Consider the following 24,611-nt stretch of genomic DNA (forward strand, 5'->3'; position numbering starts at 1 on the left):
AAGGTAAGTCTCAAAGGAATCTGGGTTTTGGTGCTTTAGAAAAACAGGGACTAATTAGCCCTATGCTGATGAATCTGGAAGTTCTTTAAAATGTACACTCTTCAGGGGCACCTGTGTAGCTCAGTTGTTAAGCATCTGCCTTTGGCTCAGGTCAGGATCCCAGGATCCTGGGATCAAGCCCCACATTGGGCTCCCTGCCCAGCAGGAAGCCTGCTTCTCCCTCTCCCACTCCCCCTGCTTGTGTTCCCTCTCTTTGCTGTCTATCTCTGTCAAATAATTAAAAAAAAAAAAAAATCTAAAAAATAGAAAATGTACCCTCTTCAGTAGATTATAAAAATTACATGTCAATGTATATTGAAAACAAAGCTTTAATAGTATTTTATTTAGAAAACCACTTTGGATTCACCAAAACAGCAAAACATATAATCAGATGCTATGAAGCTGGGCTTGGAAATAGGGTTAGGCAAGAGAGTTTCCTAGTGTAAAATGTAGGGAGGCTCTCCCTCCCCAGTTCCTCAGTCCATGCAAGTGCAGGGTCAGACTTGAGAACCAGTGTCCCCTTAAAATCACACACCCTAACCTCTTCTGCCTCACCCTAGTTCTGGCCCGGCTACGAATATTTAAGAAAATAATCATTTTGCATTTATAGTCAGTTTTGTAGACTTGGTACACTTTATAACAAATGCTTTACAGATTATTTCTGGCTTACCAAAAATGGAACTGTGAAATCATGGGGGGAATGAGACCTATGCAAAGAGCAGGTCTACTTTTTGGAGGTAGGGGTAGATATTAAGGGAAAGAGGCAACGTAATTAGCATCGTATAATGACTGCCAAGTTCAAAGCTGCCAACTACTCAGATTAGAAGTAGTTCTTATATCTAAACTGTTCTATTATTTATAACCATTAATTTATGGGTTTGCTGGCTTCAAGTAACTTTTTTTTTTTTAAGGATTTACCCATTTGTTTGAGAGAGACAGTGCGAGCATAAGCGCGCAGTGGAGGGGGGAAAGGGCTGAGGGAGCGGTAGAGAGACCCTCAAGCACACTCCCCACCCAGTGCAGAGCCTGACACGAGGCCTGATGTCAGGACTGAGATCACGACCTGAGCCCAAACCAAGAGCCAGACACTCAACCAACTGTGCCACCCAGGCGCCCCTCCAGTAACTTTTTAGTTGGCGTTTTTCCAAGATCAATATCAAGTGAACTGAACAAGCGGTAGTAAAACCACCAGAAAGGTTACAAGACAATATTAATATTCTTTCAAGACAGATTATTTCGAGGACTACTACTTGAAGATGACTCCCTTCTTAGTTCCTTCGTCTACTTATTGATGGTTATTCAGGACCAAATATGGAAATTCTGGATGCCTTGGGTTGATAGGCCTATAACTCAGTAGTTGATTTAGGTACACTAATAAATACGGAATCGGGGATAAGTGATTTAGATTTAAGAAGGCACTGACATCAAGTAGAAAAGATTTTCCCGTGACACCGAAGTCATGACAACTTGGAATCGGCCTGTCAAGTGTCACTGTATCTGGGAATTCAATGCTCAGTGTCAGGTAAGGTTGTGAAGCAGCTTTCTGAAAAGTCCCAAATACGGAGTAAAACATTTTCCTCTGCACTGGCTTAATCCTATTTCTCCCCTACACGTGTTTAAGATGTTCAAGAGCTGTCATCCGTTTATTTTGGGTTGATGGTAGATTTCTTCTTCTTTCATTTCACTTTAAAATTGAAATTTTTTATCTACCGAAGTGTGAGGTGTTGGAACTAAGAATTTCATATATAGCTCTCGACTGAGCCTCGGGGAGTTTGGCTGTGATTGTGACTTATATTTAAAACTCTTTGGGGTGGTCCCTAAATGAGGTTCTGCATGTTCTGCGGCAATGGCAGCGAACGAAATCATTCCGAGCTGCTGTAAATAGTGCTGTTTGTGTCGAAAGAGGTTTTATGCATTGGATAATAAAAAGGCTGAGGCTGCCCTTAAATAACATGCTTGGGTTTTTGAAGTCAAACCTCCAAAATCATGAAAAATCTTTTTACCAATGAAAAAGGACAGTTCTAAGAAAAAACTATTACTCAAATAATAAACTAAAATGACTATAAGTGACTTGACCATCTCCCCAAAATGCCTGTTTTTGAGGACTACACAAAGTTTTTTCTAATTGTAAGTTGGAACAACTTATAAGTTACAAAAAGTTTAAAACATCAAAAGCCCGAACAAGTTAGAATATTTTATAGAAAAGTAAGTTAGAATATTTTAAATGTGTAATTGAAGTCAGCGGAGAGCACAGGTAAACTGGGCTTATTGCCACTGTGCCCCTAAAAGCTTTTCCTCCCTTAAATGTGATCCCTCTAGGGGCGCCTGGGTGGCTCAATTGTTACGCATCTGCCTTCGGCTCAGGTCATGATCCCGGGGTCCTGGGATTGAGCCCGCATAGGGGGGGTCTCTGCTCAGCAGGGAGCCTGCTTCCCCCTCTCTCTCCACCTGCCTCTCTGCCTACTTGTGATCTCTGTCTGTCAAATTAATAAATAAATCTTAAAAAAAATGCGATCCCTCTAACTCTGACCTCCACAGCAATGTAAAATCCAAGCTTGTGAAAATAAAGTTCATGGAGAATACTATCCTTACTGAAATCATTACTGGAAATAATTTTCCATGAAAACATTAATTAAGAAATTCCCCCAGATAATTTCATTGCTAGAGGTAATGTAAAAATATGCATATACACACACATGCATATGTGCATTATACGTGTTTTCTCATTTAAATCCCATAAACACATTTTTAACATACATTGGCCTGTCTCAAAATTTTTTTTTTTTAAAGATTTTATTTATTTATTTGACAGAGAGAGAGATCACAAGTAGGCAGAGAGGCAGGCAGAGAGAGAGAGGGAAACAGGCTCCCCGCTGAGCAGAGAGCTCAATGAGGGCTTAGATCCCAGGACCCTGGGATCATGACCTGAGCCGAAGGCAGAGGATCAACCCACTGACCCACCCAGGCACCCCTGTCTCGAATTTTTATTTTGGATCAGCTACTTTGTCTGTGGTGGGCGACATCAAGATTCATAAATTATATAATCTCACTTAAAAAACAAACAATGTTGCAATCTGAATTTCTAGTTATCTGACATCTTGAGTAAACAGTTTAGATAAACATCTATTCATGCAAACTTTTCCCCATCCTTTACTAGGTGATTACCTAGGTTCTCTGAATCCTCTTCTTTAGTATCAAATGTTGAATTATTTCCCTTGAAATTTTTTAAAATTGCAAGAACAGGGGCACCTGGGTGGCTCAGTGGGTTAAAGCCTCCGCCTTCGGCTCAGGTCATGATCCCAGGGACTTGGGATCGAGCCCCGCATCAGGCTCTCTGCTCAGCAGGGAGCCTGCTTCCCTTCCTCTCTCTCTGCCTGCCTCTCTGCCTACTTGTGATCTCTGTCCATCAAATAAATAAATAAAATCTTTAAAAAAAGTAAAATAAAATAAAATTGCATGAACATCACAGCTATAAATCCTAAAAACCAAAAGACACTATGGCAAATTTAAGATTTTTTTATTTAAGTACATTATAAAAGTTATTTCATAAAAATATGTTCCATATTAAATAATTTTAAAGATACATAATTACTTATATATAAAGCTTTCAGTGTCCTTTATCTATGATCATGAGACCTTTGGTCCCTAAGGCTACCTTTGCTGCCTCTCCTGAGGCTAGATGCAGAGGATACCTGCTCCCAATGAAGGAGCAAGAATCCAGGGCTTGGGAGAGCAGTCTCCATCATCACTGATGATGCTGAGAGATGCCTGGCACCAGCAACACGCTATTTAAACATAAATGAGCGTGCTCGCTTCGGCGGCACATATACTACACATAAATGAGAAAACAAGCTATCCGAGGAGCCTTCACGAGGTTTTCCACACACAGCATATTTCAGATCACTAAATGTTTAACTAGTAACGAGCTCTACCTAAGTTACTTAACTAGATCTGAGTCCTTTCGGGTAACATCAATATCCAGCTTCCAATTTCCACTCTTTAAAATATTTCTCCATTGTCCTCCTAGATTTCAAGGTGCCAACATTCACGGTTGGTATGATTTTCTGGGGCTTCAGCCACTGAACAAAGCGTTTCATTTCTAGGTAGCTGCTGTGTTCACTGTAGGGGATTCCTGTAACACAAAAGATATTGCAGACAAAAAATCCAATTATTAAAAAAAAAATACACAAGCCCAAAGTAAAATAAAAAAGGAAAGCAATCCAGAGTATTGTCAAAAACTCCTTGGTACTTTATTTCCGATAAAAAAGTTTGTTAATGACTTTTATGGAGAATAAAGATTAAAACATTAAAATGATACAGAAACTTTGAACATTAAATAATCCTATTACTTTTCTGTGTAGATACTTCGTATGTATTTCTATAGACTCTTATTTTTAATCAGGCTTTCTTTTTAAATTAGACTTCTCTGAAGCACTTCACTCAGCTATGGATTTCAGGAATATCCTGGAAAAAATAGGAGAAAGATGTGAAGAGTGACAAGCAAGAGACTCTTGGTTTCCAGAGCAAGTAAGCAGATTCTAGTCCCTGAGCTTTATACACAGAAAAAAAATAAGCAAAATAAATAAATAAATAAAATCTTAAAAAAATCCCTTCATCTTTCCTAAAGATCAAGTGGCACAGAGAAAGGGAAGAGGGGTCCTGCTTTAACTGGGATCTTTAGGGGATGAAATTAAGTCACTAGTCTAGGGACATATCAAAAACGTTTCCATCAGCCACGATTACAATAAGCCATTTCTGAGGACAAAGGTAAACCTCCACCGGGAAATGAGAAAAAGGAGTGAAGCCTGTACCTATTGCCGTCATGGCATCTAATCCAGTCTTCCTGCTGACAGTTGGACAGTGGGTGGCTCCTGAGCTTCCAGGCCCAGTGGCACCATCTGTCCCTCTTCTACGCGTTCCTCGACACAGCATCAAGCACGCAAACGAACCATGTCTTATTAGCCCATGACTTTTTCCTCCTGCCATGTTCCTGTCTATCAGTGTATGATGTACTAAAGGGACAGCTTTAGAGAGTGTAGAACAATTTGAAACTCGATTTTTAAAGATCCACTGGTGTCCATTTTTCTTAGATCTAATTTTTACAGTTCCTTTTTAAAAATGTCGTAACAAACATTAAAAGTTAAAAAATTTAATAATTATACCATATATTGAAATGTTTCCTTTGGTCTGGGGGATAATGTCTGCTATCCTCGTTAACTTGTTAGAATGCGTCCATCCCGTAGGTCGAAAAGCCAAAATCTGATCATATATTCCACCACACTTCTTCAAATGACTCTGTAAAGCCTGTAAAATAAAAACAGAATATTTATTTAACAGTCAGTGAAGGTGGGTTATGGGGAATAAAACAGAATGATCACATTGGTATAGTCTCAGGGAGTGTGCACTTGGTAAACATTAATTTGCAATAACCTAGAGCCGTACTTCCAGAAAAAAACAGAATCATTAAACTTTAATGATTCTTTACCTTTAACTTTATCTAAAGTTAAACAAGCTTAAGCGCAGCCTGAAAAAAAGTAAAGTGAGGCAACATAAGAATTATGAATTGAAAGATTACAATTCAGATAGCTACCAAAAAAGGAAAGAAAGAAAGAAAGAATGATAGAAAGAGACAGAAAACAAAATAGAAAGAAGGAACTCTCCAAATCCTACTACTATTAGGATATTGAATATACTGTTAGGGTGTTAGAGGTATCAATATTAACACTGGTAAACAACAGCCCAAACATATCCATATGCATATGTACAATGGAGGACTGACAGGTGGATAGAAAGATGGGAATAATTCTATGAACGGCATTATATTCAACATGCACGTACATTTCCAAGAGTGCACTAGCACTCTTCTCAGGGTCTTACTCCATTTCACTCTTTAAACATGAACTAGAATACTTGTAAAACTTTTCCTGCTGCTATAATTCGGAGTACTATGCTTCCCTAAAAAACCTTGAGTACCACTTTCCAAACTAAAGTTATCGAAAGTGATGACATTTGATGAAATCTGAAAATCAACGACCAAGGTTTAATCTTTGAAAGATAAGAAAAATCCAAATAAAAACAGTGATGGCAGAAGAGATACAAAAGTCTAATACTTTTGGTCTTCAGGCAAAACCCACAGTGTTGAGGGCTTAGTGTAAATTAATAATAAAGTTTTAGCATTATTTAAAATAATAAAAAAATCTAAACTGCCCATGGTATCACTTTGGATTTCCCCAGGTTTGCTTTTTCTGCCTTCATCATCCATATTCTGCTTTTTCTTCCTTCATCACCCATATTCTGAATTATTAAAGTGTTGTAGGAGATGCTGGTAGAAAGTTCTGAAGAAAACAAAGACAAACCCATGCATCCGTCGACTCACTCCTCATCTAATACATGTCTGTTCCAGGATCAGGCCATGTTGTGGGTGTCAGAGTGGTGGATAAGAGACATAGCCCTTCAACCTTCTGGAAGCTTAGAGCCTAGAAGGGAGATGGTTAAAAAAAACCCCCTTCCTGGGTCTTTTTTTTTTTTTTTTTTTTTAATGGAAACTGTTTCCTTTCTTAACTTTTTCTAATTCTCATCATCTATTATACCATTAGCAACTAGAAGCCTTGCAGTCTGACCTTTTCACAAAGGACTCATTTTGAGTAGGAATTCCTAGAAATGGGATTGTTGAGTTAAAGGATTTACCCCTAACTTCTAATTCTACCCAAGTGGACGAGAGTGCTAATTTCTCTAAGTCACAGCATAGGAATATTACTTTTTTTAAAAAGTATGCCAATTGGGTAGGAGACAAACATATCCTTGTTTTGTTAGTTTTATGTTTGATTACTAGTTAGAGGCTAAACATCTGATTGTGTTTATCAGATATTTATATTTCACTGGTGAATTAAATAATCTTCTGATTTCTCCTCTGTATCAATCAATGATCTCTTGTTAATTTAAATACCTACCATTTATTTTTAAAGATTTTATTTATTTGACAGAAAGAGCGAGAGAGTGAGAGAGAGAGCACAAGCAGGGGGAGTGGCAGGCAGAGTGAGAGTGAGAGGGCGAAGCAGGTTCCCCACTGAGCAGACATCCTGACATGGGGCTCGATCCCAGGACCCTGAGATCATGAACTGAGCCAAAGACAGCTGCTTAACCAAGTGAGCCCCCCAGGAACCCAATACCTACCATTTAAACAGTCGTATTTCTTACCAACTACTGCCTCCCTACAAAAAAGTTTAAGTTATGGATCAATAACTAAGCTTTCATTATAATCTGGCTCTACAAATTTTCAGAGTTTTATCTCGCTCAGTCTAGGATCTAACTAAAAGGAAAAGGAAATAATACAAAACTGAGGTTTAGAGCAATTACACATTTAATATCATAAAGTGAGAGTCCACTTTTCAATACAGGTCATCAAACACATCCATTTCTATTTGCTCCACAAAATCATTCAGTAGAATTAAGTGAGAATTTATGCTTTTCATAAAACAAATTAGAGTTACCATAAAAATATCATTAACCTATGCCACAAACAGAAAGAGATTCTCATCCAACCCAAACACACAGAAAAGACTGCCAGCAGCCACTGACTAAATCATAAACCACAATCTGGGAACTACCGCCATTTTATTAATAATATTATTAAAAATGAACTAGTCAAGGGGTACCTGGGTGGCTCAGTTGATTAAGTGTCTGCCTTCGGCTCAGGTCATGATGCCAGGATCCTGGGAACAGCGGTGCAGCAACCCTGCTCAGCGGGCAGTCTGATTGTCCCTATCCTTCTGCACCCCCCACTCCCGCCATGCTCCCTTTCTTTCAAATAAATAAAATCTTAAAAAAAGAAAAAAAAAAAGAATGATCTAGTCAACATAAAGTCTCCGATCCATGACTTGTCTGTTTATTGGTAACCTATTTGTGACAAAAATGGTTTTGGTATATGCCCTTAGAATTGTTTCTCACAGGTAAATGGTCATCTATTACATTACTGTTTATTACTATAATGTTTTACCACATTCGGTTGGCTGGGTTTAAATCAGAGGTGGTAGTCAATCCGTATCACATAAGTGGATCTGGGATGTCAAACTCGATAGCATGAATGGTTTTATGGGGTTTCTAGGGCTTTCAAGCCTGCCTTATGAACACTGAAAATCGTATCCACTGACATTTTCACAAAATGCCATTGGCTCTGATGCTACAAAACTATTTTTGGTGGCAAAACATTGCCTTTAAGTACTAACAAAAATACAGTCTCATTGTGACCATCAGCTTTCTTTCTTTTCTTTCTTTTTTTTTTTAAGGTTTTATTTCTTTATTTGAGAAAGAGCACAAGAGGGTAAGAAGGGCAGATGGAGAGGGAGAAGCAGACTCCTAGCTGAGCAGGGAGCCTGATGTGAGACTCAATCCCAGGACCCTGGGATCATGACCTGAGCTGAGGGCAGACGCTTAACTGACTGAGCCACCCAGGAGCTCCAGTAATGTTGGTTTTCTTTTTTCATGTTTTTAGGCTATTTATACCTTCTCATTCACTCCTTAGCCTTCTGCCATCTGGTTCCTCCCAATATCACTTCACTAAAACAGTTTTTGTGCAGGTCACCAAAGATGTTCTAATCGCCAAATTGCCATTCTTTCCTTATATGACCTCCCAGCAGCACTGGGAACCTTTAAAAACTCTTTCATGAAAAGTTCTAGTCCCTTCGTTTCTATAAAACTCCGACTCTTCCACCCCTTATCTTCCTAAATGGATCATTTGTCCAAATGGAACAAACTAAGTTAGTAGAAAATAAAACTGTAAGATAAAATCATTAAAAATAATGCTATCTCCTCAAGATATCAATGTTCATTTTATAATTAACACTTCATTAACTGCCATACAAATTAGCAGCCTCCCAAATTTAAAATGTTTCCAAACATGGCTTTAAAGGGGCAAAACACTGCCTTGTTTATCCCTGAAATTTTTATGAAGTATATACTCATGATAGGCCATAAAAATTTCACCTTAATCTCATGAAGAAAGGACTTCTATCAGTTACAATTTCCTTGTAATTCCAGGGATAGAGATAAAATATTCATTTTATTAATAAATTTTAAGTGTTATTATTTATAAGGCAGATACAGTAATGGACATCCTAAGCTACTTCAAAAAGTTCTATAAAAGTTAGTTCATGAAATTATAGCAAAAGTGAAAATACATTCTTTGGTGTACATTATGTTCTGATTTGTTTCTAATACACAGGTCTGATGTTTTCCATCGCTAGGTATCAAAATGTTAGTAAATGGAAAGAATCTTAGTATATGAATAAATCTGACAGAGAAGTCCCCCAAATCACAGTGAGGTCCTAACAGGTATCTTTTTCTTATTTATTTGTTTTTAAGTAGGCTCTGTGCCCAGCGTGGAGCTTGAACCCACGACCCTGAGATCAAGAGTCACATGTTCTACCGACTGAGCCAGCCAGGGTGCCCCAACCTCTCTGTATCTTAATCCACACCTCAGAGCCGATACCAGAACTTGCTCTTAGGATACACTTCCACTGTTTCACTTAATCCTCACAACGAGTCATATTCTAACATATATCAGTGTTATCAGGGATTAATATTAACACAGAAAAGACCTAAAGAAAAGTTCTCTGTTCATTTCCACACTCAATGGAAAGAAATGGAACACAATCCTAAACACAGAAGATTTGGATGAGCAGATAGTTGCATACTTTTCTATTTTTGTTTCTTTTATAATAATTCTCTAATTCCTATAGGCCCATGAATTATTCCACACAGCTGCACACACACAATAAAAACATTTTTATTTCCACTTAAAAGATCGTCTAGCACAAGGTTTACTATGACTCCACTATAACTGAATTCCTCTGCATTAAATGCAGCTATGATGGGATTCCAGATTATAATCATTGTATTACCTTTTCTAGTCCATCCTAAAAACGCGTGTCTCGTGGATGCTTACCTTAAAGTTAATCTGCATCATTGGGAGAAGGTGAACCAGTGAACTACACATGTCTGTAGTGATGAAGGAATTAAGTTCTGGTATGTTGAGGCACTGCAAGGTTTTATATTTTTCTTGGGACATGCCCACTTTTGAACCTAAAACATCAGCAATGGCTACAGGCAAAGGAAAAGGTTAAAAATGGTAAAACTGCAGCTTATGAAAAAAATAATTAAGTTACAACTTAATCAAAATTTAAAATAAGAATTTACCACCACCAACAACAAAAATTCAAAACATTCATGCTTTTGCTATATTTCTAAAAGGCTAAATACTTTTGTTGGTTAACTGTAGGAAGTAAATTATGAGAAATGTGAAGAATTTCTTTTTAAAGACCTAGTATTTAAAAACTGCAAAAGATATACAGAAAGGGGTAGAGGAAAAGCAGCAAAGTTGAAGGAGTTAAAACCCAGGCTTTATTATTTCCTATCTTAGTGTTTGACATGACGTGACCATAATTAGGGAGACACAGAAAGTATTTTGTGAAATAGTATGATACCATCTAGACAAACTACAATTACATATCCAAAATCATTTATGTACAAAAACTAAAACTGTTTTCTAAAATAATTAATTGATGGTTATCCTCAAAGGAGGCAGCAATGTGACTCTGCACTTGTCATTTTTCAAAGTTTTCTGAAATACTAGTGTAGTGCGGACATTTGCTCTATAAACATTCTGCAGATGTAAAGGCTACCATAAACACACTTATCGAGGGTTTCCGTAAAGGGAAGTCTTTCAAAGTTTAAATGAATCCAACTCTACCAAATTTTTCTTCAAAGGTAATACTGCACCATTTCAGGAAATAAGGATAGAGTGCAAGCACCCAGACTGAAAGGGCTTTTATGCAAAAGAGAATCTGATCTTTATAATATATTAATGTAAATTAGAGACAACCACCACCCACCTAGGAAGACTTTCTCTTTTCCAATAGAGTAAGTGCCACAGACGATGAGAACACGTGGGTTTAGAGTTACTGCCTCAAAGGCAGTGTTGATGGCAAATTGGATAACCTCTTGCTGAGATGGAAAGGAGTATTCTGGGCTGCAGTATCTGTAAGATGGAAATACGGTACTTATTAAATGAGCAACAGAAAAGCCACAGCATTAAGGCAGATGCTATTTTAGAAACCAAGCTCTAGCAAACTTACTTGTAACGGAACATTAACCCCGCCACGGTCATTCCACTGCCTGTGGTTAAAATATTTGTTACGAGCATATGGATAATTTATGATGGAATTCTACATTTCCAATACTGCTTTTACAGTGTGTTTCTTTTATTGCCCTCATATAAGGAAATCACCTCTTTTTCTTCAAGGACATTTCTAGCTGGCTGGTTTAGCTGTGAATTGTATACTTCAGCATCTTTTTATTTTAACTCTAATCACTATTGAAGAAAATACAAGTGACAGGGTTTATCTTTGAACTAAAGAATTCTGATTTAGTTTAAAAAATTCTTAAAATAATAAAATGAAACGTGAATTTAATGAAACAGTTTTAAATCAAATAGTTAATATTCTCATGGTTATCTGCTCTTCTGAGGAGATAGAGAAATATATGCAGTATTACAACAATACAACAGATCCAGTCTACCTCAATACAGTAACACCCAATGAAAATTTAACCCTAAGACTACGAGATAGCTATCTCTATTTTGGATGAAAATTAAGCATTTTTTCACTAAAAAAAGAAGTCATAAAGTACAAACATCAGAAAAAATATATTGTTTTTGCGAGTCAGCCATAAGAAGAGAAAACATTTGTCTTCTCTCTGTGAAAAACCCACAAAGAAATTCAGAATTCTATGTAGAGAACACGAGGCAAAAAAAGGGGGGGGGAGTTACTTATTATTTTCTTAATTTATTTAGAGTACATATAAAAGAATGGAAAAATTAGCTACAGTGTTAGAAAACTGGATGCGGGAAGACCATCTTTTTTACTAAAGTATACCATCCAAATTCACTTCTCAAAACAGGTTGAAATAGTTGACATAATTCATTTCTAACAAATTGATGAGATATTTTAATATGTAATAAAAAATGGCTGGTACCATTATGTTTATAACATTTAGAAATTCAAAGTTGTCACTTATAAATTACCTTTTGGAGAAGGAACAAAGTAATTTTGAATATTCAGAAACAGAATCACATTTTGGCCTCTGTTTCTTCTTCACAATTATACTTAATAGTTACATAGGAACTTTGAAAAGATAACCTAAAAAGGTGTTTTCCTAAAGTTTGCCCCCCAATTTTTCTTCCTTGTTTCAGTAACAGGATTCTCAATAAACCAGAGGAAGTCACAGAAAAGAAAAAACTGAGTTGTAGTTAGTTAAGACATGTCATCCCAAATTTGTTAAGCCACTACGTATTTTTTTCAAAAGCAGTTCTCTGATAAATGATCTTAAAATGGTAATTGAAAATAAGTCGTCTTCTTTTTTTTTTTTTTTTTTTTTACAATAAGCCATTGTTTTGATTACCTAAGCAACCATACACATTGTTCATAAAAAGCAGGGCAAATATTGTCAGTGGGAAAACACAAAGAAAGCTTCTCTTACGTTGTATCTAAGTAAAGCGTGTGGATTTTCTGGCCTGCAAGACGAGAACGTTCCATGGTGGGATCTGCTCGGAAGTCACCCGTGTGTAAGAGGACGTTACCATTAGGAAGATGAAACAGGATCATAACAGCACCTGGACAGCTGAACACAAACATTTCAAAGGAATAGTCTTAACACACATGAGGCAGCTGAAGGAAGAGGGCTTCTCACACTCAGCAAGGTAATACACGTGACGGTACAACACGGTACTGCACAGGAAATGCTGCATTTTACGAAGTCTATGTCGCAATAGTAAGGGAAAAAAAAGTGGTCTGTGGGAAAGGACTAATTCGGCTTGTTTGTTCCAACTCCACACTTCCCCACCTAAGCCTGCCTTTAGGACGAGTCCTTGGCTGGTTCTTGAGAGAGGAGTTGAACTCTTGGAATATTCTGCCTGATAAGAGCGCTTTGTATGCCTGAGGCAGGGGCCTGTGCGTCCCTAGTTTAACTGGACAGTCACCATAGATAACATCATTGGCATCAACTGTCTGTCTGGCTTTAGGGGACAGGAGTCTGAGGAGCTGAGGCAAGTCACACAGGCATTGCATGTGTACATGACCGACCTTCAGTGAAAGCCCTGGCTGGACTCAAGGCTCAGATGAGCCTCCCTGCTTGGCCACGCATGGCACGTGTGGTGAATGCCGCTGCTGGGAGAACCAGTGCATCTGTGCTACTCCGTCGGACACAGGATATCTGGAAACTCGTGCCTGCTTTCTCCTGCACTTTGCCCCCATTTGCCTTTTTCCTTTGCTGATTTTAATCTGTATCCTGTCGCTATAACGGTAAGTACAACAGCCCTTCTGAGTCCGGTGGGTCCTTCTAGAGAACTACTGAGCCTCAGCGTGGTCTTGGGGACCCCTGACACACTGGGGCTTGGAAACTACTGCCAAAACACATAGAACTTTCAATCTGAAACTTCACTTTGAAAGGAAATAATTACTTTTGTAACTAAAAATTTCCCCTTACCTCCCTCCCCAAAACTTCAGACCGCAATCACTTTACTGGGTAATTCTATCAAACACCTAGGGAAGAAATAGCCCCAATACTATACAACAACTTTCAGAATGGAGTAGAAGGGAATAGTTTGTGAGGCCAGTATTATCCTAATATCAACACCAGACAAAAGTATTATTAAAAAAACTACAGACCGATATCCATTAGGAAAACAGACAAAGAAGTCTTTAACAAAATATTTAGCATATCAAATCCAGCAATATATTTATTTTTAAAGCAATATATATATTTTTAAAATATATATATTTTTATTTATTTATTTATTTTTAATTTTTTAAATGATTTTATTTATTTATTTGAGAGAGAGAGAGCATGAGAGGAGAGAGGTCAGTGAGAGAAGCAGACTCCCCGCCGAGCAGGGAGCCTGATGGGGGACTCGATCCCAGGACTCCAGGATCATGACCTGAGCTGAAGGCAGTCGCTTAACCAACTGAGCCAACCAGGTGCCCCAAAAATATATATATATTTTAAAGGCTAAGTGGAGTTTAACCCAATGAAGCAAGACTGGTTTAAAATTCAAAAAAGTCCCTCATTATTGTTTACCCTGTTAACATTATAGGGGAGAAAAATTATGTGATCACCTCAGTAGATGCTAAAGAAGCATTTGACAAAAGTCAACACCCATTCGTGATTACATACTCTCTGGAGACTAGGAATGGAGGGAATCTTCCTCAACCTGATAAAAGGCATCTATGAAAACTGTATTGCTGACATCAAGTTAAAGGGAGAAAGACTATAAGCTTTCCTTGTAGGGTCAGGAACAAGGTAGTATCTGCTCTCACCACTCCCATTCAACACTTTACTGAAGTCTGATCCAGGATCATAGACAAGTTTGGGGGGGGGAAGCACTCTGAACAGAAAGTAAGAAGTAAAACAAAACTGTCTATATTTACAGATGACATGATAGTATGTGCAGAAAATTTTCAGAAATCTATAAAAAACCTACTATGACTAATGTGCAAGTTTAGCAAGGTCTCAGGATATGAGGTCAATACACAAAAATCAGCTGTCCATCAAGAGGTGAATAAAGACATCTTAGTGTGCCCTTACAGTAGATACTACTCAGCAATAAAAAGAAACAAACTACTGATACACACGTCGGCATGGATGAATCTCAAAAACATGATGAGTGACAGACGCTGGAGGCTAAAGAGTAGATACTATGGGATTTCATTTCACTGAATCCCTAGGAAAGACAAATTTAAGACATAGTGATAGAATATAGATCAATGGTCCCCTGAGCTAGAGTTGGGCTTGGGGATTGACTGGGAAGGAGCACAAGGAAACCTTCTGGGGTGGGGGAAATTTCCTATATTTTTCTATAGTGGGTATTACATGGGTGTGCATTTTCAGCAAACACTTAAAATAGGTCTATTTCATTTATGTAAATTGTACTTAATAAAGTTGACTAAAAATATCAGAACTCGGGCTGTTATAATCATCGATTAAAAAAGAAGCACCAGCAGGGGAGCCTGGGTGGCTCAATTGGTTGAGCGTCTGAGTCTTGGTTTAGGTTCAGGTCATGATCTGCGGGTGGTGAGATTGAGCCCTGTGTGGATCCCTGCATCAGGCTCTGCGCTCAGCGGGGAGTTTGCTTGGGATTCTCTCTCTCCTTCTCCCGCTGCCCCCACAACTCCCTCTTTAAAAAAAAAAAAAAGAAAAGAAAAAAGAAACAACAGCAAAGTTAGTAGACAAAAAGTTAAAAGCAACCTGAAGACAGAGCATGGGTCTGGATTTTTGGAGACCTAGTCTTAATTTTAATTCTTAAAGCATCTGTGATGGCTAAAATCCTATGAAAACAAGGCAGAAGTGCAGTTGACAGTTGCATTTTGGTAACAGGATACCAACAGTGCTTTACACTAAAAAGAAAAAATGAGGGGAAAAGGGAAACTACTTCTAAGAAAAAAAATCTTCCAAGTCTTTAGTATTAAAAGCCTGAAGGATTTCTTAAAAGGGGGAAAAAAAAATCCTTCAGTATCTAAATGGAGTGCAAGCTGTTAACCTATAAAAGCGATATTAAAGAAAATGGCAAAAAATTTTAAAAAATAAAGAAAATGGCAAAAGGTTAGCTCTTCAAAACAGCAGCATCATGTTAAAATTTTTTTTAAAAAAATAAGATGGTCTCATATGTCAAGTATAGTAATTTAAAATGCATTAAAAATGGTTTAGGTAACATTTAAAGGATCTCTCAGTACATTTAATTTCTATTCTGTAATTACATACATTATTTTTTTCAGAAGGAGAAACATGTTTTACTCAAAGTTTTTAAAATATCAACCATATTAGTTCCAATACAAGAACGTTCTTTAATACCCAAACTAATATGTTTTTATTTTATTTTAAATAGTTTTTAAAACTAGGCTAGTCAGAAAGTAACTTTAATACTTACTGATTGGCATCAAGCAAAACAACTTTTATACCATTTACTATACATTCCGTGTCCATCGGCAATGGATGGATGTACTGTTTTTGTATGTGAAGTTTGCTCTTCAACAAATTTCCAGTTATCTGCAAAACAGAATGTGCTTATTGCTGATACAGCAGGACACTAGGTAAGTCGTTTACTTGAGATCTAGTTTAGAACCAAGTATCTTAGTCTCTCTGTACTCCCACTTACTTACATTCATGGAAACCCTCCAGAATGCCAGGAAGAATTTCCTACCATGACTATGTCACAACTCTGCTTACACACAGTTCACGGACTCTCCCTCACCTATGAAAAGTCCCTCATCCCCAGATGACATACAAAACCCTTTATGATCCGGCCCCTGCTCATTTCTGGGGGTTTATCTTCTGTTGTTCCCTATCTCACGGTTAGCCGTTCGGAATTATCTGAAGAGCCTGCAATGGGTAGATTTCTCGGGTGTCTACGCCTGAATGCAAACTCTGCTCTCTACTTGGGATGTCCGCTCCTATTTCCTCTGCCTGGTTCTGGAATCAGACAGACCTGCGAATTCTGACTCTGCCATTATTGGCTCTGGACTTAGGGCACATCACTTAATCTCTCCCAGCCTCGGCTGCTCCATTAATAAAAAGAAATTCATTTTATTTCAATAAAATAATTCAAGAATGCTTGAGGATTAAACTGAATTCTAGTAGAAGTCCTTAGTAGTGGCATTAAAATAGTCACCTTTTAATAATTAACTCAAGGTATCTCTTCTACTGTGAAACTTTCTCTAACCTTGGCCTGGGCCAGAATAAAGCACTTTCTTCTACTTGGCTGGTGTTTCCTTCCATTTCTGGTCACAATACCGATTCCATTGCAGTGTATCTGTGAATGTGTCCCCTGAAGGCTGTGAGCTCCTTGAACCTGGGTATTTCCCCCTGAATGTCTTTTTGGGCATCAATAAATGTTTACTGAATGGAACTTAGGTGTTTTAGTTACACTGTAAGATTGTTTACTGTTTCCATATACTAAAGAATCTTTTAAAAAGTCTTTTTTAACTACTGACAATAACTCATCTTAGAATCTTAATGTGGAATCTGTTTTCTCACATCTTTTCTAGTAGAATGATAGATCTTCAAATGTTATTCTTTTTTAACCAAATCGCTTAGAAATTCACTACATGTCATAAATTTAGAATTAGGCAGGCCAACACTTACCTCACTACAATAAATTGGAAATGTGAAGTTTTTAGACAATCCAGCATAGTGATCAGAATGAAAATGTGTGAGAAAATAGGCTGTGCACCCTTCAACCAGTCCATACTGGAAGGCGTCCACGGTACAGCCCGTCCCTGCAACAGAAGAGCATACGGCTGCTTGAGCAAGAGCCGACACAGTGAAAGAGGGCCAGTCTGAGTGTAAACAGTGAACCCCCTAATGCCTTTATATCTTGATTCCAAATAAGCTTCATAACTTAAAAACTTATGCAACATAAATTCAGCAAAAAGGCAAACTAGAGATGAAAATTAGTCTTTTAAGTTTCTACTAAACATCCCAGGATTGGCTTTAAAAAAAATTTTTTTTTTTTTTTAGTTTTGTTTGTTTTGTTAAGTAGGCTCCATGCCCAGCATAGAACCCAACAGAGGGCTTGAACTCATGACCTGAGATTAAGACCTGACCTAAGACCAAGAGTCTGATGCTTAACCAACGGAGGTGCCCAGGTTTTTTGGTTTTTTTTTATGTGAATAACTGTACTAAAAAAATTAAGCTACAAATGAGTTATTATTTTTTTTACTGACCTAAAATCCTTTACTTCTGAGAAACAGCGAAAGGAAAATGCTAATGTTCTTCTTGTATTATTCTATTGTGGCAATTGATACTGGCGCAGAAATGATCGCAGGCCCAAATAATCATACATATTACAGTGGTCATGGTCCTCCACTGGGTCACAGTACAGTAACAGATGGACAGCATGTCCGTAGCATTTGAATTTCATTGTGGAGAACAGGAGGTAGGGGAGGAAGAAGGGAAAGAAGAAAATAAATGCCAAAGACAGGCTACCTAGAGGAGCAATAAAGAAAAAAAAATGGCTGAGCTCTTCTGAAAAGTGTTCATGGAAGAAATAACCAAGCGTGTGAATTGTGATGGGTAAGTCAATAAACCCACCTTCACAACTCACTGAGGCTTATCCCTACATATGGCCTACTAGTCTCAAGCTCACTTAAAATACAGAAAATTCATCGCCGTAAGTACTAAAAAACAAAACTGGTGCTGTGATGTACAAATATGATAATCCCTACACAAACCTTTTGAGCAAATTATGGATTGCGACTATCAAAGTACTTTAAACAATCTTTCTGAAACCAGGTATATTTTGGCAGATTTTATATCCTTTTCAGGATAAGGATTACTGGTTTCATAAAACTCATTTAGGACATATTTGTCTATCTCATCTATGAAGGCATGCGAACTTACAAAATAAAAAAAGGATGAGAAACTGAGTTATTATGATAGGGATTAAAAATATCTGGCATCCAAACTGGAAGGAGCCGAGGTGCCCTTTGGCAGCTGAATGGATAAAGGAGATGTGGTCCATATACACAATGGAATATTACTCAGCCATCAGAAAGGATGAACACCCACCATTTGCATCGATATGGATGGGACTGGAGGGGATTATGTTAAGTGAAGTAAGTCAAGCAAAGAAAGACTATTATCATATGGTTTCACTCATACGCAGAACATGAGCAATAGCATGGAGGACCATAGGGGGAGGGAGGGAAATTTGAAGGGGGAGAAACCAGAGAGGGAGATGAACCATGAGAGACTATGGACCCTGAGAAACAATTGGGGGGTTTCAGAGGGGAGGAGGTAACAGGGTGATGGGTATTGAGGGCACATGCTGTGATGAGTGATAAGTGTAAAACTGGGTGTTACATTTAATTAATGAATCACTGAACACTACATCAAAAACTAATTGTGAACTATACAGTGGCTAACTGAACATGATAAAAAAATGTTCAGCACTTATTATGACCTATACAATCTGTTAATTTTCCTTCTTTGAGGCTATTAAGCACTTTGTATTTCTCTTAAGTGCTTAGAAACTGTTACTTCACTTTAATTAAATTTAATTATAATTTATATAGGTCTTTATTATAATTACTTACAGAGAGCCTCTCCTCCTTCCATATTAAGTTGACCTTTACTCCTCTGGATCAAACCTGTGAAATCTACCTACTAGTATAGTATCTTGTACACAAAATTTATTTAATAAAAGTTTGCTGAGTTGAATGGGACAAAAACATTTAAATAGGCAAAAAAATCTATGTTACACGTCAATGATGTATAAAAAACAAAGGAAATACATACAAAAAATTGTTCTGTACAAACACACACAACATAGGCAATAACCACACAATTTTTGAAAGCTGATTCTTTGTAGATACGTAAAGTACTGGTATTTCAACTTACCAGGTATTTTCTTATAGAATGGACATGTCCTTGTTCTTAATTGTCCTGCATTAGGTGACTCTGGGATTTTCGAGTTCCCTCTCTGCAGCCTGCCGTAAGGTGATTTTACGAAGACTTTGTCTTTCCTTAAATTGACTCTTCTGGATTCTGCCCTGTTAAGGTGATGTGACCTCTTCTGATGTTCTCCTTCCTGTAGTGAATCTGACTTTTTAGGTCTCTTTCTTTGACGCCGTGACCTCTCACTAGGAAGTTCTACAGAGGCCTGACTCTCACTTAAATTCATTGCATCAAATTCTAAATCACTTAAAGATTTTTCTGCTTTCCTCTTGCGCTGCCGGGGGGACCTCTTTTCATTAGGACTTACAACTGGATTTAAGTTCATCCCTTCCCCTGCACCTCCCTCCTGCAATTTCTCTTCTTTTCTTTTGGGTGGTAGTCCAAAATAAACACCTATATCCATTTGTTTCATTACTTTGGAAGAAGGCGGTGTTGCAGGACAGTTGGGACCAGATGGCAACATTTTCCGAGACTCGGGAGTATTAAGAGAACTGGAAGAATTCTCTGTATTGGGAACTGTAACTTTACTGTCTGGTCGACCACCTAATGCCTTTCTGCAGACACATGCTGAATTAGCATTGTTCTTTGCTTTGAAGTTCTTACTTGATGATTTTCTCATTTTACTTTGGGTTGGACGGAAAGAAAGATCCCCTTCTCCCTGCCCCTCGAGAGCTTTGGGCATCTCACTATTAAGCAACGGAAGAGAAACCTGATTGCAAACAGCTGATTCTTCAACTACCTGTTTCTGTTTATTTGACTGAGATGGGTGACATTCTGGCTTACCAAGTTTTGCATTAGCAGCCTGATAACTAGAAGTAAACCCTTGTGCTAAAGCAGATGGAAACAGCGCAAAATCATTATCGGTGTGCACAGGGTCATCGCACGGAAAAACATCCCTATTTTGGAAAAAAAGCTGAGATGAATCAGGTAGAGTGCTGAATTTATACAATACGTCGTGGTATTTATCCTGAGTTAAGAAGCCGTCCACGTAGGGGCCGCTCTCCTGCTGGTCCTTCAGGAAGGACCCATGGAGTTTTCGAAACAAAGTGGAGCTGCTGTCATCTTCTTCCACGCTGCCATCTTTAGAGCTCCCCGTAAAGAGTATCTCCTGCTGCGAATCACCCAGCTTTTCATCCATACTGTAAGTTTCCTCATCACTTTGAAGTGGAGAATAAGAGATTTCACAGCTACTAAAGTCATTTTCTGGCAGTAGGGAGTATATGCATTCTGAGTTGCTTTGGCTGTCTCGTTCTTCAGCAAGAGCCAAACTGACTCCTACCAGTTTGTCCTTATTAACACTTTCTGGAAATTGTGGGATTTGTTGGGACGTTTGGATAGCTGTCGAAGAAGAAGAAATCTTTTTATTGGTTTCAGGTGGCGACTGAGATTTCCTTAGACACGGTATCACTAACGAGGGGTGAGCTGCAACATTTCTTAAGCTTTCCGTTGGCTTCTGTTGCAGAGACCATCTTTCCTCAAGGCCACAGAGAAGGCCTGAATTAGTCTCACTGAAGCAATCCTCTGACCCAGGTGGTGGGCTGCTGAAGGAACTATTGCTTGCCCTGCTCTGAGCCAGCAGGAGGTGAGTGTATCTCTTGAAATGAGAAGGAATTGTTGAGGTGCACAGAAGACCATCAGGACACTCTGAAAATTTTTAAAAAAGGTAATGCAGGATCAAAGCACAGACAGCTTTAAAACCTAAGTGGGAAGTCTTCAGTCCTACTTTGAGGCCTTAGCACCATGCCTATCTTATACAGTCAAAAGATCCAGCATAAAATAATAATAATCCAGCATGGTTTTGCAACATGCTACTTATTATCTCTAAATCAAATACTTTTCTAAATTTCTTTTCAGATGATCTTTTTCCCAAAAAAATTTTATTAAGACTAACACCTTTTCCTCCCTTAGAAACTCTCACAAACGTGAGCCCCTTCAATTACCCTCCATATTTACACAAGGTGTTTATAGGTGCTCACTAGTTCATAATTGTTCCGGTAATAAAGAGTGAAAAAGACTAGTTCACTAGTTGACTGAAGTTCAACCCCAGTTTTTATCTTATCAAGTAATACGGATTTGTGACAATTAAAAGTACCCAGTTATGGTCTGTTATTTAATATTTATACCGCATACAGTAAAAGTAATAACAATCTTAATTAGTTATAGCTGTTCATACACTGAATAGATTCTAAGATTTGAAATTAAATTTGATGAACTTTAATAATAATCGGGGAAGTATTCCCCGTCATAACATAATAGAGAAACAGTCTGTAAACCATCATGGCGTAACCCCTTGTATGTTAATTTCCAGGTTGTTTTAAGTTTTATTTATTTAAGCAATCTCTACACCGAGTGTGGGGCTTGAACTCATGACCCCGAGATCAAGGGTTGCATGCTCTTCGGACTGAGCCAGCCAGGTGCCCAATTTCCAGGTTTATCCAAAAAATGACCCACTCTCCCTCCTAAAAAAGACGTTACATTAAATTAGAAGACCTCGCTGCTTAACTTAAAACCACCTCATAATGTTAAATAAATAAATAAAGTCTTTTAAAAAAAAAAAAAACCACCTCATAAAAGTATTTGTTGTGGCACAAAATTCAGTTCAAGAGTCCATCTGAGATTCTATTCAAAGGAGTTTAGTCGGTGAAAAACCAAAAGAAAAATCTCTTTGAGGTGGCTTCATCAAAGACATTTCACCCTGAGAAGCTCACCATGAGACTCCAACTTCCATTTCTGATTTTCAAGCCACTTAAAAGCAAATTAGCAGCATTTGACGAGACTTCCACTTTATAAAAAAAAAAAAAAAAAAAGCTAATACCAGGGGCGCCTGGGTGGCTCAGTGGATTAAGCAGCTGCCTTGGGCTCAAGTCGTGATCTCAGGGTCCTGGGATCGAGCCCCGCATCTGCCTCAGCATTCCTGCTGAGCGGAGAGCCTGACTCCCCCTCTCTCTCTGCCTCTCTCTCTGCCTGACTCTCTGCCTACTTGTGATCTCTCTCTCTCTGTCAAATAAATAAATAAAATCTTTAAAAAAAAAAAGCTAATACCAAATTTTTTTAAGTTCTTTTGTGTCTTTATACAGTACTTTAAAAATAACTAGAGATTAATAATAAGATGTCCTCTGAATCATAAATAACATGAAAGCCGTACTGAGTAGTATATTTATTTTGCTGAATTCTAACTCTTTGAGATTTAAAAATCCATATATGGTATATATAACTTGAAATATACAAATCATCCTAACAACGCATTCTCCAAATACTCCCAAGTAGGACTACCTACATGTTAAACATGACATTGTATATCTCAAAAGATAATAAAAGCATAACGTTACTTCAGTTATCATTTGGCACATTTTTAATTCAAGTCTTAAAAATCTAAGACTCCTTCCCAGATCTCCTTCCTGTAAAATAGCATGATAAATTCAACATTTAGAAGACTCGACTATATGCATAATTCTCTAAATTTCTGTTTCACAAAAGGTAACAAAAGGGGAGTTTAACTTTCAAGAATGCTCATCTGTAAAACATCAATACCACCTACCTTCTGCAGTCATTGTGAGAGTCAAGTAAGTAAGGAATGAAGGCAGCAGAGTCTGTGCTCAATTAACATTTATGAAAAATCACTGAGATGTTTAGGAACTTCTACGAAATAATACAATGCATTTCAATTGCTTTCAAGTTTGCAACATTCTTTACAATTAAACCACTGACGATGATCTCTTTACCGTCCTCAAGAAGGGTTTCCTTCTAAGTCATTTACACTTCAGTGCCTCATCTCCCTTTCACTTTACTGCTTGCCTTGCTCGTTCCATTGGACTGATTCATCGGCCGAATGCAGGTTTTTTAGACTATTTAAAGACTACTCCCTTTTTTGTCATCTTACCTGTTTCAGAAACTGGTGGAGAATCCAAACACTCAAAAACATGCCATCGAGGTGTCTGACCTAGCAATGAGGAAAAAGGCATCTGGCAGTTTGGGCAGTATCCATCATAAACTGGACGTATCTTTGGAGATACTTGTTTGTTTTTGCGAGTCCTACTGTGCTTTCCTGGAGTTGTCTCCTTGTCTTGGGACTGGTGAATACCATCTCCACAGCTAGAATTCTGACTAGAAGCTACGGAATTCTGACTATCTGTTTCTCCGAAGCACACTTCGGGGTCCTTTGTCTTCTCTTTAGGTTCTGCAGTTCTTTTTTTATTTCTCTTGCGTTTTGACTGGTATTTTCCATCTGTTGCTTTTTCAACAGATTTTGGAATATTCTCAGAGCAATTATTTGTATGTACTGGTTTTGGTTTTCTTTTAGATTTGTATTCCCAGATGTCTTCTTCCAAAAAATCATCTTCTAACATGGCAAAATGATTTTTAAGTAAATAGAGAATCTATTTCTTGTTATAAAAATTTTTAATGGAACTATTTTGCTGAGGGAAAAAAAAATAACAAAACCCCCACTAACTTGATGGGAATCTAAAGCTTTGATAATGAATATATTGGCAAACTACAAACCTTATACCTGAGAACACCAGCTATTCCATTTATACCACTATAAAATTAAGAGAACCTACCCCAGGAGTAGCGTCTGAGAATTTTCCCATTGCGACCACTATTTCATTCCAGTGTGTTAGCCTTTCCAAGGACTTGATTCATAAATATAAGAATCAGTAATACTTTGAAAATTAAGCACTCATAGAAATATTGGTCCAAGAGCTTAACCTTAGAATGACCTTTGTAAAATTGTTATAAAGCTCCTGTCAGTTCCCTTTCAACTGGACGATGTCCAAATTATTTTCAAATAAAACCACAGTCTCTGGGCAATTTGCGTAGCAGGGTTTCCAAACATTAAATGGCTATCTCAGCTTGCTAGTACAACCATAATCACACCATAATCAATGAGGTGTGTGATTCGGGAGAGGAGGGTTAGTAATTGCCCTTCTTGTCTCTTGGATATCTGACCACTTCAGCTTCCTGGGTCTGTCCCGTGTCTTCTTCAGCAGCAATGAGCACACACTGCACAATGAACAAACAAAATTCAAATATGTGAAGTTGTGCCTGCATTGAGGGCACCCACACTCCTA

General features: G+C 37.9%; 1 protein-coding gene across 1 annotated transcript; it reads right to left on the reverse strand.

The window, feature by feature from the left end:
• Positions 1–3,541: 3,541 nt before the first annotated feature.
• LOC111144876 (DNA cross-link repair 1A) lies at positions 3,542–24,544 on the reverse strand. The gene is made up of 9 exons (XM_022499447.1): positions 23,423–24,544; positions 19,486–21,186; positions 17,230–17,363; positions 16,016–16,134; positions 12,574–12,714; positions 10,929–11,074; positions 9,983–10,137; positions 5,202–5,343; positions 3,542–4,171 (listed from the first exon to the last, which is right to left on the reverse strand). Exons 1-9 carry the CDS (start codon positions 23,886–23,888, stop codon positions 4,011–4,013), a joined length of 3,165 nt encoding a protein of 1,054 aa, XP_022355155.1. The 5' UTR covers positions 23,889–24,544; the 3' UTR covers positions 3,542–4,010.
• Positions 24,545–24,611: the final 67 nt, after the last annotated feature.

The sequence above is a fragment of the Enhydra lutris genome, unplaced genomic scaffold (assembly GCF_002288905.1).
Source record: "Enhydra lutris kenyoni isolate GAN:26980312 unplaced genomic scaffold, ASM228890v2 scaffoldscaffold12, whole genome shotgun sequence".
In the NCBI taxonomy this organism is placed as follows: Eukaryota; Metazoa; Chordata; class Mammalia; order Carnivora; family Mustelidae; genus Enhydra; species Enhydra lutris.

Excerpts from the sequence above, each read along its gene's own strand:
- LOC111144876 (XM_022499447.1), bottom strand. The coding sequence starts at position 23,888 with ATGTTAGAAGATGATTTTTTGGAAGAAGACATCTGGGAATACAAATCT. Across the intron at positions 21,187-23,422 it reads TCCACCAGTTTCTGAAACAG|AGTGTCCTGATGGTCTTCTG; the intron begins GTAAGATGACAA and ends AAAAATTTTCAG. Across the intron at positions 5,344-9,982 it reads TGATGCAGATTAACTTTAAG|GCTTTACAGAGTCATTTGAA; the intron begins GTAAGCATCCAC and ends TTTATTTTACAG.